Source organism: Chionomys nivalis, chromosome 1 (genome assembly GCF_950005125.1).
Source record: "Chionomys nivalis chromosome 1, mChiNiv1.1, whole genome shotgun sequence".
Lineage (NCBI taxonomy): Eukaryota > Metazoa > Chordata > Mammalia > Rodentia > Cricetidae > Chionomys > Chionomys nivalis.
In genome coordinates this window covers 60,354,343-60,373,412 of record NC_080086.1, presented here as the reverse complement: position 1 = coordinate 60,373,412, position 19,070 = coordinate 60,354,343, and the positions used below count along the sequence as shown (strand labels likewise).

Here is a 19,070-nt window from a genome sequence, read left to right as displayed (position 1 = left end):
TGTGCCCTAGCGGCCTTGGTCCTGTGCCTGGAACCACCAAATCCTACTTTTCCAGGCCTAGATTACTGACTGATAGGAGAAGCATAAATACAGAGGCACCAACCCACTGGGTCTTCTTGACTTTTCACAAGTTCTTGCTCAGACTCCAGAGTGCTGACATGGCCCCATTCAGCCCTCAAGCCAGGGCTGGAGTTTCCGATTCCTACCTTACAGATAAGGAAGCTAAAGCTCTGAGAGGCAGAGACCTCTCCAAGGCCTCCCAGCTCGTAAGGAAGGAAGTCAACCAGGCAGCCAACCTTCAACCCCAAGAACATCTACTGGTTTCGGAGCTCAGGAAATCAACCCAACTCACCCAGACCCAACTCATGCATTTTACACCTGAATTCTTTAACAGCTAATGGAACCTCGTGGTTCAAAGTGAGGAGGAAGGAATAGACAGGTATTATCTAGTAGGAGGTGCCCAGTTCTGGGTTAAATGTCCCTTATCCTGGCAAGTCAGCAGTACCCAGGGTAAAAACTGACAGGGATTGCAGAAACCAGAGAGAAGCCAGGCTCTCTGAGTCTCATGCCCTAATGCTAGTGTGTTCTCTAGATAAATAAGGACCCTGACTGAAGCCCAAACCAGAAGAGAGACAGACACAGGAGGTGCAAGCCTTAACATGCCAGCCAATGGGGTGCATGCACTTCTATTTTGGGGTGCAAGATGGTGCAGCAGCAGGCACTGTTCCCCAGTGCCTGCTCTGTTCAAGAGGCAGAGCTTCTCCTAGCAGATGGCAGTGGCCTTGGCAGAGGCCCCAGGTGACCTTGGCCTGCGGGGTGGTTGGGGGGGGCTGGTTTCACTAGAGAGGAGAACCCGTCCTGAGCTGGAGGTAGGAACATTTTTACAGAGTCTGATAAGAGGCAGAGAACAGTCCCAGACACCCGCAGACCCTTCCTGAAGTCTCCTTGCTCTCTGTCAATGAGATTACTGTCCTGAACATGCTTTTTCTTGTGGACATGAGTACTTTAGGGATAGTACTGCCACGACCTGGGTCCTATCCCAGGCTCCATGGACACCAGGTTTTGTGAGGCTTTTGGGGTTTCCTTTCCCTGACTCCTCACCTTGAGCTCAATCCCAGTGGGATAATTGTGTCCTCAGTCCCTACCAGAGCCCCTTCGGCTTTTCCTACCCGGCTTTAACTCCAGCCTAGGCCTGACCCACAAGTACAGACAAGTATGTGTGGAAGAAGAGGTGAAATGATGGCGAGCCATGGGCTTCAGGAGACCCACAGAATATTCTGCAGCTACTCAGTACACACGTACTGAGCCAACTCCATGCTAGGTCCCATGCTTCCCTTTGCTGGAATCAACCTATGCTCTCTGATGGCACCACTGATCCAGAGATTTCTGCAAACAGAATGGCAACTCCAGACCCTGTGTGCTAGCTGCAAACCTTCAGGAAAGAACCAGTCAAAACCTGGGGGACTGAGGTAGTTCAATGCCACTGCAGCTGGGCTGGCAAGACTTAGCACCAGCCTCAAAGCCAGGGTTGACTTTGGGTGCGGCAGTCCCAGCAGAAGAAAGGAAAGAACCAAAGGTCCCAAAGGAGATAGGAATGGCTGGGAACAGGGCAGGGTGGGGAATGGTTGGGGGATGAGAAGAGCAGGCTTTGACCGCCGCAGTCCAGTCCAGCTCACCATCTCTGTCTCGCCTCTCTCTCTGTGACAAGGCAATTTGCTGGAAGCCAATTCACAGAATAGTCAATTTGTAGAACGCCAAAACCATCAAAAGGCCTTGTTTCCCGTAACCTTTTCGTTTTAGCTGACTGGTTTCCATTTTTGTCTTCGAAATGGCATTTGCGGGAGTGTTCAGTTTGTCTCTGTCCCCGCCGCCTACTGTGGCGGCAGCAGGCAGAGGAGAGCGTGGGGACTGTACCATCACTAACATATGTGGCTCTGGGCAGAGGGAGAGGAGGAATGGCTGAAAGCCAGGCAGACTCACAGGCGCAGGGAGAGGCGAGGCCTTCTTCAGAGAAACCCTCAGGTTGAGATCAGGGCCCAGACCCTGCTCCAGTAGCTGGCTGACAGTCAGGCCTATGAGCCTCCAGAGGGGCTTCCTTTTAAGGGCTGGAACTTGTCCCAGGACTTCTGGTGGGTTTGAGCCTTGGAAAGGAGGGTCAAGGGATCTCAGCTGACAAAGAAGAGGACAGCAAAGGGTGATAACCACAGAGTACCTTAGAGGGCAGACACTAGGAGGTGGCCAGCCTCTGTCCCACAGTCGCCAGGGTCTGAGCCAATAGACCCATAATGTGAGCCTCAGTTAAAAAGATACATTTTATTTTATTTTTACTCATTTGTATGTGTATGTGTCTGTCTTAGTAAGGGTTTCTACCACTGAAAAGCACTATGACCAAAAATAACTTCTATGTTATAGTCCATTATCAAAGGAAGTCAGGCAGGAACTTGAACCTGGAGTCAGGAAATGATGCAGAGGCCATGGAGGAGTGCTGCTTACTGGCTTGCTCAGCTTTCTTATACAACCCAGGCCCATCAGACAAGGGGTGGCATCACCCATAATGGGCTGAGCCCTCCCACATCATCACCAATTAAGAAAATGTGCCATGGGCTTGCCCACGAGCTAATCTGGGAAGGGCATTTTTTTTTCAATTGAAGTTTTTTCTTCCCAAACGACCATTCTAGCTTGTGTCAAGTTGACATAAAAATCAGCCAGCACAGTGTCTTTGTGAGTGTATGCCATGTGGGTGCAGGTACCTGTGGAGGACAGAAAAAGAGCTGGAGCTACAGGTAGTTATGAGCTGCCTGGTGTGGGTGCAACTTGGTAGTAGCTCACACACATCCCATTCCCAGCACTAACCTCTCCAAACAACAACAAAACAAAAACCATATAAATCAAATGTGTGACTCTGAGATAATTTTAGACTCATCTGCAGTTATGAAAAAATAATATTGAGTGTTCCTGCCAACACTGTAGTCATTTTGCTAAACAGTAACACCTCAGAACTCTGTAGGGCACCAGTTCCCAAGTGTTGCTCATCCCTTGGGTAGAGTGTATATGTGGTAGAATGGTGTAGCACTAAGACCACACACACACACACACACACACACACACTCTCACCAAAGCATGGCCTCCACTGACATCCAGAAACACCTGGAAACAAGTTCCTCACCCCGAGACTGGGAGAGGTGTCCCAGCCTAGGCCTCTATGGAGCTCATGGCTCTCAGAAGTCACTCTACAGATGTCTGCTGTGGAACAATCTTTGCACGCTGTAAATATGTTCTCTTATCGGTTAATAAAGAGCTGGCTGGCCTATAGCTGGGCAAGAAGAGATTGGATGGGAGAACCAGAAGGGTGGAGTCTGAGGAGTCTGAGGAGCTGCCAGGAGACACAGAGCAAACAGGATGGGAAGTGTGTAATGAGGTAAACAAGCCTCGGGGCAGCGCATAGATGAATCGAAATGGGTTAATTTAAGTTACAAGAGCTAGCTAAAAATAAGCCTAAGCTATCAGCCGAGAATTTATAATTAATAACGAGCCTCTGTGTTATTTGGGGGAGAGGCTGGCAGGACAGAGCTGATCTGTGGTCTAGATGGAAAACCATCTCCGCCTACAGATGTCCAGCCTAATTGTCCTCTGCCCACTCAGACCTCTGTGTCCTCCAGAGCTGTTATATTACTTACTGCCCTAGGGCAAAGAGAGGACACACAGAGTGTCAGGAGACAGAGGAGTCACAGGGAGTAGCTCCCATAAGCAGGGCAGGAAAGAAAGAGCAGCTAGAGAGACTGAGGACCAGGATGCCCCTAGCAGGAGTGACTTCTCTGTGGTAGCTTGGGCCCCCTATTCTGAGACCTTCCACAGCCTGCCTGCTTCTGTGGCAGTCACAAAGGAGGCTGTCAGGAAGGATGGAAGGCCTAGAGGAAATGACAGGAGGAGGAGGGAAGATAGGTAAATGGCAGAGGTGTGGGATTGAGAAGGGCTGTTCCTCAGTTTTCCTAAGGATTAGCTTGCCAGACCCCTTCAGATACCTGACCCTGGACTCTCCATCCTCCTGCCTCAGCATCTTGAGTGCTGGGGTCGTAGATATACACCACCAAGGCTGTGGAAACAGTGATGACACTGGACTCTTTGGGAGAACAATGCTGTGGAAAGTCCACACATGAGAAGCAAGCTAGTAAGCAGATGTGACCATCACAGGCCCACACACTTGAGGTGAGCAGCACTAAAGAGCCAGGTTTGCAGAGATGAAAGACCCACGGAGAAGAAGAACCACAGCAGGGTGCCTACACACCGACACATTCTTGTGGGCTTGGTACAGGGTCAGATATATCCAGGATTTGCTCTTTGGAACTTTCCGGAAATGACCTCCCCCCAACACACACACACACCCCACTAAATTTCTATCTACAGTTATTTGAATCTAAGGCTATGAAACCAGACTGAACATAACATCATCATTATTGCAAAGATAGGCCCCTTAGTCTACTGCAAACTGCACTGTCCACTTCCATTCTGAAAGGCATGCCAGACACAATAAGGCTTGTCAACATCTACACCACAGCAAACCCGTAGCCTGTCCCTCATAAACACTGCAGACACGGAAAGACCTGGTTACTTGGGCAACTGATCTCACATATACCTGCTGGGGAAACCTTGCTCCCAGGAAAGCTGCTGCCCTTGGAGACATGATGGCCTAGGTGGTGACAGCTCTTGGCAGAGCTCCCAACATATCACAGTCCGATCTTCCCTTGACTTTGAGAGCAGTCACATTCCTAGAAAACTCAACGTATAGCCAAGTCATACAAAACACATTTGGAGATCTATCTTGTTTGATGCAAGCAGGGGCTCAGTGTCCTTCTCAAGCTGGCTACAACTCAGTGACATATCCACCACAAAGAAGTGGAAGGAGAGGACCAACTCTACAAAGTTGTCCTCTGACTTCCACTTACGTGCCATGGTATATGCCTCTCCACCCCACTTGCACACACACACACACACACACACACACACAGAAATAAACATTTTAAATCCTATGCCTAATAGAACTGATCTGGACCAAGATTTATCAAAAGTGATGGCAAGGGTATGACATGTAGGTACTTCATAGGGACATCTGACAAGTGTCCTGTCACCTTGGACTTCTGGTCACCTGGACCCTCCTCTCCTTTGAACCCCACCTTCTAAACACCTGCTGCCTACCAGTCCTAGCTCCAAGAACAGACAGACAACGGTTGGTGAAGAGGGAGTGGGGGTTTGGAACCAGACAAACGCCTGGCCATAAACCTAAGCAAATAACTTCCCTGCAGAATGTGTCAACCACAGACTCAACATGCCATAGTTCCAGGGGGTTGAACAAGGATACTAGCCTGAAGTTCTCTGAGATCAAGTTAAGCTAGTACTATGATGTAGGCCAGGGTCCTACGAGTGTGTGCCTCATCCTGAGAAACATGGGGCCACTGTTAAATGCCAGGAAGAACGTCCAGCTGTTCTCAGTCTAGCCTGAAGACTGGAGCTCCTGACTCCTGCAGCTTCTCCTAACTGCCCACTGTGGCCAAGGGATAAGTCAGGTGCCTGCCCCGCTACTCTCCTCCAGCGCAGGAGACAACCTCAGCCTCACCCTCCAAGTCTCTACTCAGTCCACACTGAGCTGGGACAGTGGGAACCAGTCCACATGGCCTCCCTACCCATGCCGCTGTTCAGCTCCCCCCTTTTCTTCACAATCAGTGTTTGCCATTTTAGCACAACTCTTCGGTATGATAACAGGTTAGAGTTCGGGTTTAGGGTGGACTGCACAGGTTTACCCTGCTTGAGTGTTACCTGGGACAAGTTGTTCTGGGACTCAGTTGCATGATCTGTAGTACAATGCAAGTAAGAGATGGTCAAACGAATTGAAAGACACGACATTTGCATATTCAGAGGCTCCTGCTTTCTTTGTTCAGGTGGCAGATGCCCATTCCAGTCCTGGGGGTTCAGCTGACTGTGGAGACTACCTCCTGTGTTGGGGCCGATGTTCACAAGTACCTACCCAGGAACCTGGTAGTACCCAATCCATTGCCCTGCCCTGTAGTCCTACTTAGGACAGTGCCTGGCACCACCAGGACTCACTGGCTTAACTGTGTATCCTGCATGCATGGGATGTACTGGCACTTTTCTAGGTGTTGAAGGTCTCTGAGGCTTACACACCATCAGGAGTCTGCCCGGTGTAATATTCTATTACTAAGCAGACTGACCACCCAACAAGCTGGACGTAGTGTCAGGGTAGATAGAGGCTCAGCAGGGAAGTCAGAGAATGGCAGGGTGGGAGGTCTGAGGCTTTGGTCTTGCATAGCTGGTCAGAGCCAAAAAGGAAGGGAAGAGGGGCCAGGAAGTTTCAGGCAGTCAGCAAATGAGCCAGTTACTGGATAGATGGGTGGACCACAGACATGCAAAGAGGCAGCCAGCGCCTTGCTCTGCAGATCTTTATAGCTCCAGTGCCTGAGCTGGAGCCCTCCTCAGGCATTGCCTTGAGGATGGTGAAAATGCTGCTGTAGTCAATCAGTATGGGGTACCTTCCTTACAATGCTGCTAAGCTGACCAAAGTCAGCTGTGGCCTGGTCAAGGACTGTAGGCCTCATCATTATCTTTATCCCATCATCAGGCCACCTCCAGAGGAGACTGAGGACCTACCTCTTTCAGTGGTAAGTTTAATTCTCAGAGTGACCCATAGAGTGACCCAGGCGGCGGAAAGAATGAGGATGTGTGGGGAGGTGAAACAGGTGCTCAGTGTGCCTGTTTGTGGAGCAAACAGGCCAAGGGACAGCCTGATCAGGTGACACATGGGAACACATGACTGCTCAGGTCTGGGAAGAACATGTTGTGGGAAGGGCAGAACTGCTAAAGGCACAGCAGCAAATAACTGCAGTAGCCCAGGGAATTCCTTCCCTCCCTGTACCTCAGTCTCCTGCTCTGTAAAATGGGCTCAATCATACTCTATTTGCAGCAGTTGCTATAGGATGTGAGAAAGCATAAGACTAGCCAAGACTGCTCAGAGCTGACAGCCATTAGGCCCCTTCCAGATGTCTGGCCTGGAGAACCCCAAGTCTGGAGCAGCAGGTACTGAGAGGTCCCTGGGCTGGGCTGAGTGAGCCCTGCCCTGGTCAGGTGGAATATAATGGTGGGCCAACACAGGCTGCTGAGTACCTAGCAGGTAAATCAGCAAGGCTTGTTCGACTCCAAACCCTCTGCAAGGGCAGAAGTCACAGCCCTTCTCTAGCTCTCCCTGGCTAATCTGTTTGGGGTGGTTGACAGCAGCAGAATGTAGGAGGAAGCAGGGCAGGAACAGCTTAGCCTACAGTGTCCTAAGAGTTAGAGAAGGGTGGAGAGACCTTCAAGGAAGGTAGGCAGGGGGCACAGGTGCCTAGACAGGTGCTGTCAACAGGGCTGCCTAAGGCTGTGTGTTCAGATGCAAGTCCCTGGCCCTCCCCAGGCGGAATGAACCTTGGGAGCACAGTGGGATCTATGGGATGAAGCCGTGCACTTGACAAAATGATTTCCATGAAAAGCCCAGGCCCCATGCCTAAGACAGTGAATGCCAAGTTTCCACGGTCATGTTTTTCCAGTCTCAGTTTCCCCATTTCAAAAATGGGGTGTATGGGTGTGTGTGTTCATGCCTGCCTATGAAAAGCCTTTCAGATGGTGTTCCCGAGTGTTGGAAACAGGCCCTGGGCCAGGCTGCTCTCCGTGAGGATCGTCACATCTCATGCTAATGACATCTTCTCTCTACAGCAGCTTAGTAGCCTCAGAAAGTTGTCAGTTTCTTTGACACTGGAGACTCCTGTTCCAGAAAAGGTGTGGTAGGTAGGAAGGAGGCTGCTGTCTGGGAAGTACCTTCTCCAAATGTGAGACAAAGTTCCAAGCTGGGGAAAGCTTTATTATTTCTGGCCTTACCACAGAAAGCAAGGACTCTGTGTGGTTTGCTTAAACCAACAAACGGACTCAAAGGCTTTTCCACTGAAAATGCAGACCCACAGCCAGAGGCCATAGTCACACTCCCCCTACAGGGGCCTACAGACCGGGTGTGCTGAAGAGGCACAGGGTATGTTTACTTTCTATCAGGCTCATTAGCATGCGAACCGCCCCTTGTAGGAGGGGAGGAGGCAGAGCCTAAGAGGGTTTGGAGGGCCCTTGATGGGGTCTGGGGCCTCTGCAAGTTCAAGGTCTATTTGAGGAGAGTTTAAACCTCCCAGGTGACCTCCTACAAATTACTGCAAGCCCTATCCTAGTACTAGTGGCTGATCCCAATTCAAGAACGTCATGGCTTGCTCTCTAACCTCACAAGATCTGAGATCACCAAACTGTCCCTAGCAGCTTCCAAGCACTGAGTAGGTTGCCTAGGGCAGGCAGAGACCAGACCCAAACCTCATCCAATTTCCAGAGCCTAGAGCACCCAAGTCGGGCAAAGGTTGCTCTTTCCAGAACAGCCCCCAGAGAGCCTAGAAAGAAACTGCCATTTGAATCCCACTGCCCCCTGGGAAGCCTGGCTTCACCAAGCACGGCTTTGCTTCCATAAATACCAAGTCCCGTGATGTCACCACCCTAAGCCCGACTTTCACCGCCTCTGCTGCTGGCATCAGGCCCAGCTGACGGGTGCTCTGTACCCACACATTACACCTGCACTGGACACTGCTGCCACCTTCACCTGTCCGTGGAGGATGCCATCTCCTGCCACTGTCTCAGTCTGCTGATGGCCTTCCACCTGGCTTGGGTGCGGGCCACAGGCTTGCTGAGCACCAAAGCGTTCCCTAAACAAGCCAGCTGGGGGCATTGCCAAAAGCCTAAACCAGGGCCATGGGTCTGGGGGCCCTTGTATGTGGATATGGATTCGGAGGAAGGTGACTGCCTCAGCAAGAGACTTTCACAGCTGAAGGAAGATTTGCTGACTAAGATAATTTTTCTCCTCCTCATCATCAGCGCTGCCGCAGGAGACAAACACTAGAGACAAGCTTGCTCCCTCTGGAAGCCACCTGCAGAGCAGCCACCCCACCCCCACCAAGCCCCTCACTACAACACCATTCCAGCACGCAAGTTGTGGCCCTTTCTGCCTCAGGCTTCAGGATAAACCTGTCTCATATACTCACAAATAGCGTCTTCGGCAAGCCATCCTGCCCAAGTCTGATCTCCTTCTCTCTCTCTCCTGCCTGGGCTGAGGAGGCTCAAGGTGGTTCAGAGGAGGAGCAGGATGCTCAAGCGAGGTGGAAAGGAAGAAAATGAAAGCCAAGGACAGTCACTTTCCCAGGACTGGCAGGTTCATCTAGAAAAGCTGGGAATAATGTGGCAGGGGGCTCCAAACAGGTCCTCCCACGCAGGGTTTACACTGTGCCCAGAAGCCTGGGAAGACGTCGAGTCACCATGGTCGCCAGGTTGGGCGGGGGCGTCTGCCTCGCTGCTACCTGGGACTTCCTTGGGATTTTTCCCTCCCGCACATCCGGGGTGGCAGAGTGCTGGGGAGAGGAGGGGAGAGCTGGGGGAGGGGGGTGTCTGTGCCGGTTTGCTCTCGCAGCATCCGGAGGAGGGACAGGAGTGCAGGAGCGCCCCCCTCCTTCCAGGAGCAACGTAGTGCGGCCGAGCTGGACCAATCGCCAAAGTGCTCGTTGCCGTGGCAACTGCAGCATCAAACAGAGCTGCCCTGCGGTGCCGCTGCAAAATCAAGAGCCCTGGCGCTGAAATCGAGGTGGCTCCTTCCTGGCCCTAACTGGAAACCTGGAAATCAGTTGCTAAAATGCATTTGCAGCCTGAAGAATGTAATGATGGCACTGCCTTCCAGGTTAGCTTTTCCATCCTTGGCATGGAAACTTAGGAGCCACTAAACTAAGCAAGTGCTCAGGAGAACTTGTGCCCTGGAGTTAGGGGCTGTGAGACTTCAGGAAGCTGAGTGCTTCCTGGGAGTCTCCAAAGTGCTACTGTAAAATGGGATCATGACAGCTGTGTGACCGGTCCTGGAGGCCCTACCACTACAGTAGCTGAATAGCAGATGACATAGTTTGGATTACTGTTGCCAGTTATTACCTAAAGGGAGGGAGGCCGGGGCTGGAGCCAGTCTATTCTAGCTGTGGTACCCCTCCTCCCTCCCTTCTTTCCCCTCTTGCCAGCACCCCCAGTGTGCCTGCAGAGCATCTGCCTTCATTATGGATACATTCAAAGGGGAGGGGGAGGGAGAAAACATAAAAGTCAGAATGTAAAATTGTGCCTAGCAATCAGATCAGGGTTCAACCAAGGAGAAAAGAGGTGTGTGGAGGGTGGGGAATCTTCTTGAGCTGGGTCAGGGAAAGGAGGCCTCTCTAGGACCTCACCCAGTGGACTGTAAAGGCAGGAGCTGTCTGAGCAAAGAGCTTGTGCTAAGGCCCTGAGGCAGAAAGATGCTGGATGGATTTGACAGATGCCGACACAGCCAACATAGCTAAGAGGTGAAGATGAGAAACGTCCACTTCTCTCCCTGCACATTCGCCTTCTCTCCCCTCTGAGTATCTCATGCTTTCTTGAGCAGGCAGCCTGTTTACCCAGTGTCAGTCAGGACTCTCAAACCCAGCTGAGTGTGTGTCTAAGGAAAGCTTTTTAATGCACACACCAGACCCTGGGGAGTCACGGGGGGTCTTCACCCATCTAGGACTAATGGACAGAAGGTGGCGCAGCCAGCACTTTGTCTGTCCTGAATCTTCACTTGCAAAGCTGTCTCCAGGGGAGGGGCACATGAAAGGATGAAGCTGTGAACCCTCCAGTTGGGGGTGGCAATTGCCAGGCTGACTCTATTTCTTCTTTCCATCCTCTCAGCCGCTCAGACCCACGAAAGCTAGGAGAAGATGGATGCTTCACTCTTGGGTTCTGTTATTTTATTACAGAGGAAATGGGTCTCAGAGACAGTGAGCAGCTTAAAGAAAGTTGTACAGCAAAGAGGGATGGAGGCCAGATGAAGAAGACCTCATTCCTCTGGTGGCTGGAGTGGGGTGGTTCCTTGGATGTAGCATAATAACTGCTGAAGCAGCAGGGTGGCCAAAGTGCAGGGGACTCTAGAACTGGCCGGTCTTCCCATGGCCTGCCCCGCCAGAAGAATGCTATCATAGGAGTAATTCAGATCCATGTGGGCTTAACACATGGTAAAATGGTAAACTGGCCCCATGTCTCTACTTGATTGAGGTGCACTACAGCTTATCAAAGAATACCACCACACCATCAGAAGGAGTCCTCCTTCTGTTTGGGATCCTACATCAGGAACAGGTTTAATTAACCACAGCTGCTTAGAGAGGTGGGGAGGGCACTAACACTGAGGCCAGGCGAGCCCACCAGTGTGCCCATGCTCCAGCAATCCCCTTCAGCCTTCTTAAAGAGGGGCTTCTTTTCCCACTCTCATGTCACAGATGAGTAAACTGAGGTAGCGAGGGAGAGATGGCTACCCTGAGTGTGCACTCTGTTCTGAAGTCACCATCTTGGCCTTCCTCTTGTCTTCCCTTTGCATGAGACATCCATCGCACACCTGTATCTTTTCTGGCCCTTTCTCCAGAGGCACACACGTCTCGCTTGTACCGCATTTTAAAGCAGAGCAAGTGGTAAAGACCTCCATGCTCAGAAACAGCTGCCAAGGCATTGAGAGCAGCACACAGCAGTTCTCACACTGCTCTGCCTGGCACTGAGTAGGTCTGGTCAGGTAAAGAAGACTCCAAAACCATGTGGTTGACATTCCAGCTGGTCTCAAACTTGAGACCCCAGAGGTTTCTGAGTTCAAAGAATGGACAGAGGGTAGGAGCATGCAATCACCAAGTGAGGGCCAGACTGTTAAGTTCAACATCAGAGACGGGAAGCCCAAGGGCACAAGAGGGTTCAAAGTCACAGTTAGGAAGTGGTGCAGCCAACTGTACCTGTCCACTTTAACTGTGATCAGATGCCTGAGGTGGGAGAGGGTGGCAGGCAGCCTTGCCATGACTGTCCCTGCCTACGGTCATGAGTACAGGCCCATCCACCAATGCACTGTTCAGGCTGGGACTGACACAGAGCCCTCCATAGCCAGTCTCTGGGTACACCCCTGTCCCCATCTCATCCCTGCAATCTGGGTGCAGAGCAGCTTCCAGGGCTTGTTCCAGAAACTTCTGATCTAGGACTTCCCCTCCATTATGCTGGAAAATTCCAACCTGCAGGGTGACAGGGACATTCAGGCAGAGTGTCTCTGTCTTCCAACCTGTGGCCATCTGTCCCCTAGGCAGGAGCATAACAGCATTTGGGAAGAGGGAGAGGCTGCTGGCACATGGCAAAGAGATATGCCAGTCTCAGTCATTCCAGGCAGGCAGCCATGCATCTCAGTTTTGGACCAACCTCACAGGGGTAGCAGCCCATCTCCTTTCCAGGTAGTCATAGGCCTAATTGCAGAGCTCCAATGTGTTCACCCCCTTAACCTGTACCAGTCCCCAAAACACAAATACTTCAAGCCCCAGCACTGTATTTCCCTTTTTCTGAAGCTTGACATTTTCAGTAAGCAAACTGCAAATTATAGAAATAATGTGAATATTTCTTCTGAGACAGGGTCTCATTTGTACCCTTGGCTGGCCTAGAGCTTACTATGTGTACTGGGCTGGCTTACAATTCATAGAGATCTGCTTGCCTCTGCCTCTCAGAATGCTGGGATTAAAGCTTTGCTTCACCAGGCCCATTGAAAATGACTTCATAAAGTAAGTATATTCCTCTTCCTGCCTCCACTCCCCTGCCCCACATCTTACCACTCTTGCTCATCCCTGCAGAAGAAATGGTTCTCATCTGTCTGGAGTCCATCCTTCCTGCACTTTTCCTATGTGTTCATGCATATATAAGTATGTGCAAGAAATAGAAAGTATTGCATGGATTCTGAAAACGATACCATTCTATGACGTTAAAAATATTTAAAAATTTCTAAAAGACCTAAAGATAAGCACTGTGAACCATGACGCACCAGCTGCCTGTAATGAGAAACCTCACTAGATAAACATGTCGGAAGCCTTCGGGTCATGCCTTGTAACATCCTCTCCCCAGCCCAGCTCCCAGGCTCCCATAAGTGCATGAATGATCCTTAGGGAACCTTTCTTACTCAGCTGTCCACACACAGGCATCCGAGCAGTGCAGCCGACCGTGCGTATTCAGAGCTGTACATAAGTGGCCTCACACTGTGTCTTTTTCGGCAGCCAGCTCTCTGCTCAACACCACATTCAGAAGGCTAAATCACAGATTCTGCACCTCATAGGCTCGCCCACGCTGCAGTTGCCCATCACATGCCTCTCACAGTCGTGGTCAGCGTTCTGGATGTGTGGGACCCTATGGGGAAGGCTGGGATAGGGGTTCCATTGTCTATAGCCCCTCCCCTCCCCTGCCTGCCGGGTGGCCGAGGAAAAAGCAGTCCCTGAGCAATTATATTTGGAAATGTATGCGGGCTTCTGGAATCTCAGTAAACACTTCCTTCTGCAGCAATCCAGATATCATTGGGTACCCCATCGCCTGACTTGTGGGAGATCAGATTCCTACCCCAAGATAGTTAAGAAAAGTCCTCAGGGCACCCCTGAGAAGGAATTAACATCTGGGACCACAAGGATTGGCATCAGTTCCCCCCAGCCAGGCTTGCCTCAGAGTGTGCCAGGCTGGCTGTGGTGCATGGCGCTTGCCATAGGCATACATGAAGAAGCCCAAGCTTCACTGGGTAGCCTTGGTTGGGGAGAAAAACATGTTGGTCAATGTCATGCTGTATTGGATGCTGCGGCCTCCAGAGGGAATAAGTGAGCTTGCTGGGAGTCACCTGCCTGGGAGGTGGGGTGAATGAGAACAAGAGGGGGTGCTGCTGAGTGCGGAATTCTGGGACCCTGAGCTGGGAGTGCAGAGTGATCTAGGACCCTCAACCACCTCCCATACCTCACCTCTCATCAGGCAGTAACTCAGTGGTCAAGACTTGGCACCACCTCTACCACCAGCTGGGGACTCTGGGCTGGGAAGTTCTCAGGTCTGAGCCCAGGCTCTGCTCCCACTCACAGCTGTGAAGTAGTGACTTCAAGCGTTGTTCAGGTCCCAGAAGCTCTGCTTCCTGAACTAAACTTGTCAGAGGTCTTTCAATTTGAATGACTTTTCAATTTCCTTTTTTATAGGCAGAGTCTTAGGTAACTGAGGTTGGCCTCTAACACAGTAGAGATGTGGATAACAACTTTGGATTTCTGATCTTCCTGCCTCCACACCCCCAGTGCTTGGCTGATAGGCATGCACCACTACACCTGGTTTATGAGGTGCTGAGGATCAAAACCAGGGCTTCCTGCGTGCGTTTCCCAGCTACAGACAATGCACCTCATGTGTCGGCCAATCCCCTCAACTGACAGACATCCACATAAAGACTGTCATGGAATAAACTCGATCACTATGTTCTCACACAGCCTGGGGAACTGGGTGTCAATCTTGGAAGCCTGGGCTGGTGTGAGGGTGCCAGGCAGGACTGATGCCTGGGTTGTCTACACTCCCAGCTCGGGTTCTCAGAACTCAGCACTCAGCAGCACCCACTCTTGTTCCCATCACCCCACCTCCCAGCAGCTCACTTACTCCCTCTGGAGGCTTCAGCATCCAGGACAGGGCAACACTGACCAACATGTTTTTCTTCCCAACTAGGGCTACCCAGTGCAGCTTGGGCTACCGAGAGCAGGGCAAACCAACAGGGATGTTAGGCAGATCAGAGAGCTCATGGACTATATAAAGGAGGGACCAATGAGTCAGGGCCCCAGGGATAGTTGCCATGCTATCCTTCCTTTATCTGGATAGGACAAAGCTGGCTCAGGCTTGCTTTGAGACTCAACTAAGCAGGGACACATGAGTGAGAAAGGTCACACCCCTGCTGGAAGGAGGTGAATACTTTGGCTCCTCAGTCCTTTCCCCAGCCCTGTCTTGAGGGAACTGTGCAAAACCTTTAATTGTCCAGTAGGGAAAAAGGGGGTGCTGGTGTGATGATGTCTGTGCAGTTGGAGGCAGGGGTTATAAAGACACTCACTGACATTTTCCTGTATGGTAGAGACCATGCGCTCACCACGGTTCACACAGTCCTTGACTGTCAGGACCTTCATACTGGAGGGAGTGGGAACCCTGAGTATGGTACGGGGATGAGAAGAGAAAAGAGATATTATGGAGTAGAGGAAGAGTGAGAAGAAAGGAGTAGGAGATAGGGCAGGATAGGACCTTGTGGGCTTCTGAGTGGGCAGCGCTCTCATAGCTCTATGAAACAGTGGAGGTGCAGGGTGAGAGGAGTGAAGGCTCCGTTTTTCAGGAGTGACTGACAAGATGAGGGACATGGAGGATTCCAGAAAGTCATGAGGGCCTTGCTAGAACCATGGCCCTAAGAAGGTGGGAGGGGGGGGCAAAGGATTAGGCCTAATTGGAGAAATGGACCTTGGAAGGGAAGGGAAGGAACAGAAGGGAAGTCACTTAAATGGAGGGAAGAAAAAAATAGGCGCCCTGGCCCCAGCTGTGGTGCTCCTGCCCTCTGAAGGCCACCGCCAGACAGGAGGCACAAGCTCCCAGCCCTGACAACCCCTTCCCAGGGACATGCCACCTGTTCCCTTCTGCCAGGGTGACTCAGGCCCTGATTCTCCTCTCTGGAATCTGAGATAACTAGAACATTTTCAGTGAAAAAAAAATCCCCAAACTGGTGTGAGTGTGTGTGTGTGTATTCTCACATAAGAGCATGTACACACACACGTGCGCGTCTCATCTTGCAGCCACCTGCCCAGCAGTGTGGACAAGAGCAGAGTGGGTTCTTGGATGTCACCATAAACATCACTGCAGGATGCTGGCATAGGACCCTCCTTGGGGCATTCTCAGTGATGACTGCCAGTAAAGAGGAAGTTAGCGATGCCACAAAAATCTAGGTTGGAGGAACTTCTGGATAGGCACATGATGAGACATGCCATGGTGAAAAGTTGAGACATGCCTTGGTGAAAAGTTGCCATCTCTCAGTTATGTAGGATTACTGGTCAGCGGCATACCCTCTTTTTAAATGTTCTGCAGGGTTGGCAGGATACAGCTCAGTGCCAGGGAACTTGCCTAGCATGGACTGGGCCCTGGTTTGAATCCTAAGTTCACCTCACTCTCCACCAATAAACAAACAAATAAAAATAAACTAACTTTATATGATGAGAGCCACTCACAAGAAAAATGCATTATTACAAAAGCCTCCAGTCATCTAACAATAAGCCTATCTACGAGCTTGTTTCCATGGGGAGTAGATGGGGGCCTGAACAGATTCAGAGGGAGCTGTGGGGTTGAAAATGACTTAACAGGTCTCTCTGAAAATCAGTTCTGATCCTTCTCACAGAGGGTCATAAAGACAGGAATTCAGATCCCAGTATCCATGTTGAGCATCTCATAACCACCTGTATCTCCAGCTCCATGAGATACAACACCCTCTTCTGGGCTCTGAGGGTATATCATTCAAGTACACATGCCCATACATAGACATGCACGAGTGTACGCACGCATGCGCGCGCACATACACACACACACACACACACACACACACAGAGAGGTACAAATAAAAATAAAAATCTTGATCAAAAAGAAAGAAAACCAAATGAGTGGATATGTACAGTGGGCCACTGAGAACACAGTGACCTATGACAGAAGCTCAACAGTGTCTCTAGGGGCGGATGCAATAAGGTAGGCGAGGACAGGGCCACTGGGCAGGGCAAACAGTATAACCTGTGCACTGCACAATTGTATGGAGCAACTCTTAGCTGCTGATGCAACCAGTGTCCTAAAGCTATGCAGGCTGCATTGTCCTTTGCACAGAGAGTCTGTGTAACAGAATGATGGGCAGTGAGCATGGTGCCAGAACCTGAGGGCTCTGGGAACCTGACAAGCTACTGGATGCTCTGTCTGAGGCATGGATGATACCTCCTTTCCAAATTCTGACAGATTAAGGAAGGAGACTTATGGTGATTGGCTAGGATGATACCTTCCACAAAGTTTATGGCCATTATTGCCTGATGGGCCATGGTCACTTGGTCTTTGTCTTTTTGGTGCCCAGAGCAGGCCGGGCTGCAGGAGGAGCTCAGGCAGTTTTTGTGGAGTAAATATTCCCTGTTCCATCTCTACACCAGGAATTGTTCCAGGAAAGCACACACTTTCCTATCTAAGTATGTCAGTGTTCCCCCCCTCTCCTGGATCCTTCCTCCATGGGGGTTTTCTGGTGGCCCAGGTGAGTGGAAGGGCTGACCAAGATTTTGAGGGAAGCTCGGGTTCCAGCCTCATAAGAGGGCCTTGATCTTTTCTGTTTAGGACTGTGATCCCAGTCCCTGGGACATGATGGATGAGAGAATGAGTAAATGAATGAGACCTGAGTTTCAAGTACCGTCTCACCTGTCTCCTCCAGAATCATGAATGCTATAAGGGCAGATCTCATGGGGTCTGTAGGGCAGTGAGCCTACAGCCTCCTGTAGAGGTAGTCCCCAGATCCTCAGCCAGGCCTCTACATCCTTTAGAATTCTGCTTCCCAATTTGTGTTATTTCTCCTGGCATATTGGGGTACCTATCACATCAAGGGAAGCCATGTCCCAGCAACCAGTGAATTCTGTAGAGACCCCAAGTTCAGATATGCCCTGTCCACTAGCACTTGGACACACTGTGCAGGTTGGATGGAGCTTAGATGCACAGCACTCACACTACCCTGACCACTAGCCCTGGACTGCATGTGAACATGTACTAGGATATGCTCATGGCAGAGAAACTCAGTGGTTATGCTAGAAGATAGCTCATTTGTGCCCCTGGCTGACTTAAACTTTCTCTTCTCATGAGCTGCAGTCATCTCCAGAAACCCTGACCCAATCCCAAAGCCCTTTCATTTAATTCCTGCCATCCCCAAAGCAATCCTTCATCACTTACCATTTGGTCTCAGGTTCATTCAACATAGGTTCAGTAAGGTCCCCCTCCCACCTCTGCCCCGGCAGCTCCTCATCATCCTTCCCTGTATCACTGCCCATAGGCCCACTGTCATTCTCAGCAGGTATTATCTTGGGCTGATGGGGACTGGAAGGCCACGTCTGAATTCACCGATTGGCTCCAAAGCTTCCCTCATGCCCAGCATGCAGCTGGTCTTCATAGGACACTAGATAGATGAACAAATGTATGCCTCCTGCGACCCAGGCTGGAGTGAGGTCTGGGGTAGGCCCTGTTCTCTTACTATGTGCAATGGCTCTTGCAGGCTCTGCATCCCTGGACTCAGTCACATTGGACATTTTCCCTAAAGACACCACAGAACAAGCCAGATTCCTGTCCTTACCCTAACCCACTGAGCAGAACCGTTCACCTTAGATATTGCAAGATATCTACATCTTGCCCAGGCCTACCACAGGTGCTGTTGTGGAACGTGGGGATACTTACATGTGAGACTTGCGGGGCTGGGCTTTTGATGTACAAAGGGGTCCACTTTGGATACCAAGAGATGAACGTTCTTGGTCTCATGCTTCTACCACGGACCCACCTACCCTTCCTCCTCCCTCCTTTCCTCCCGGCCTCCACAGATACTGCAGAAACAGGTCAAGGGGTGTAGAGGCTCCTGCAAGCACACAGGAGAGTCGAGTTGCATCAGATGAGTGACTCCTGCTGGGCTACAGTCTGGCCCTGTGGCCTCTCTGACTGCCCTGACCTGCTCTGTTCATTGCTGCCATTCCAAGCCTAGAACCCTGTTCTCTCCTCTAACCCAGGTGCTGTAGATAGGTCCAGGACAGAGGTATGGGCAAGCAGAGGCAATTCCTGGAGGTCACATGATCTGTGGGAGCCTAGACTTTGTCACTCCCCTGGAGGTATTGTCTGAAGTTCAGTTCTACCATGAGGATGAGCAGGTGAGGGCAGACAGGGCCAGGGGAATCCTGACTGGGTTACCCTGAAACAGGGTGGTTATTTTGTATTTTTTGCCTCCAGGAAGCCTTGAGGCTCAGAGACAAGGCAGAGATCATGGGAGCAAGTGCTGCTCTAGGGTCAAGCCACTCTGTACTATGTCACATCAGAACAAGCTGCTCAGAAAGGGGCAGAGAGAGACAAGGAAAGCTGAGCAGCTGCAGAAG

The 19,070-nt window shown here is 50.9% G+C and overlaps 1 protein-coding gene across 5 annotated transcripts in view; it reads right to left on the bottom strand.

The window, feature by feature from the left end:
* Positions 1-19,070, bottom strand: part of Iqsec1 (IQ motif and Sec7 domain ArfGEF 1) — a 339,041-nt gene that overhangs the window by 138,606 nt on the left and 181,365 nt on the right. For 2 of the 5 annotated variants that reach the window (XM_057764751.1, XM_057764765.1), the window contains exon 1: positions 9,111-9,508. The exons of the other annotated variants lie outside the window; for them this stretch is intronic. In XM_057764751.1, coding sequence (XP_057620734.1) covers positions 9,111-9,133 — 23 coding nt within the window. In that variant the 5' untranslated portion in view covers positions 9,134-9,508. Of the gene's footprint in view, positions 1-9,110; positions 9,509-19,070 lie in introns of those variants that run through there. 5 annotated transcript variants of the gene reach the window in all.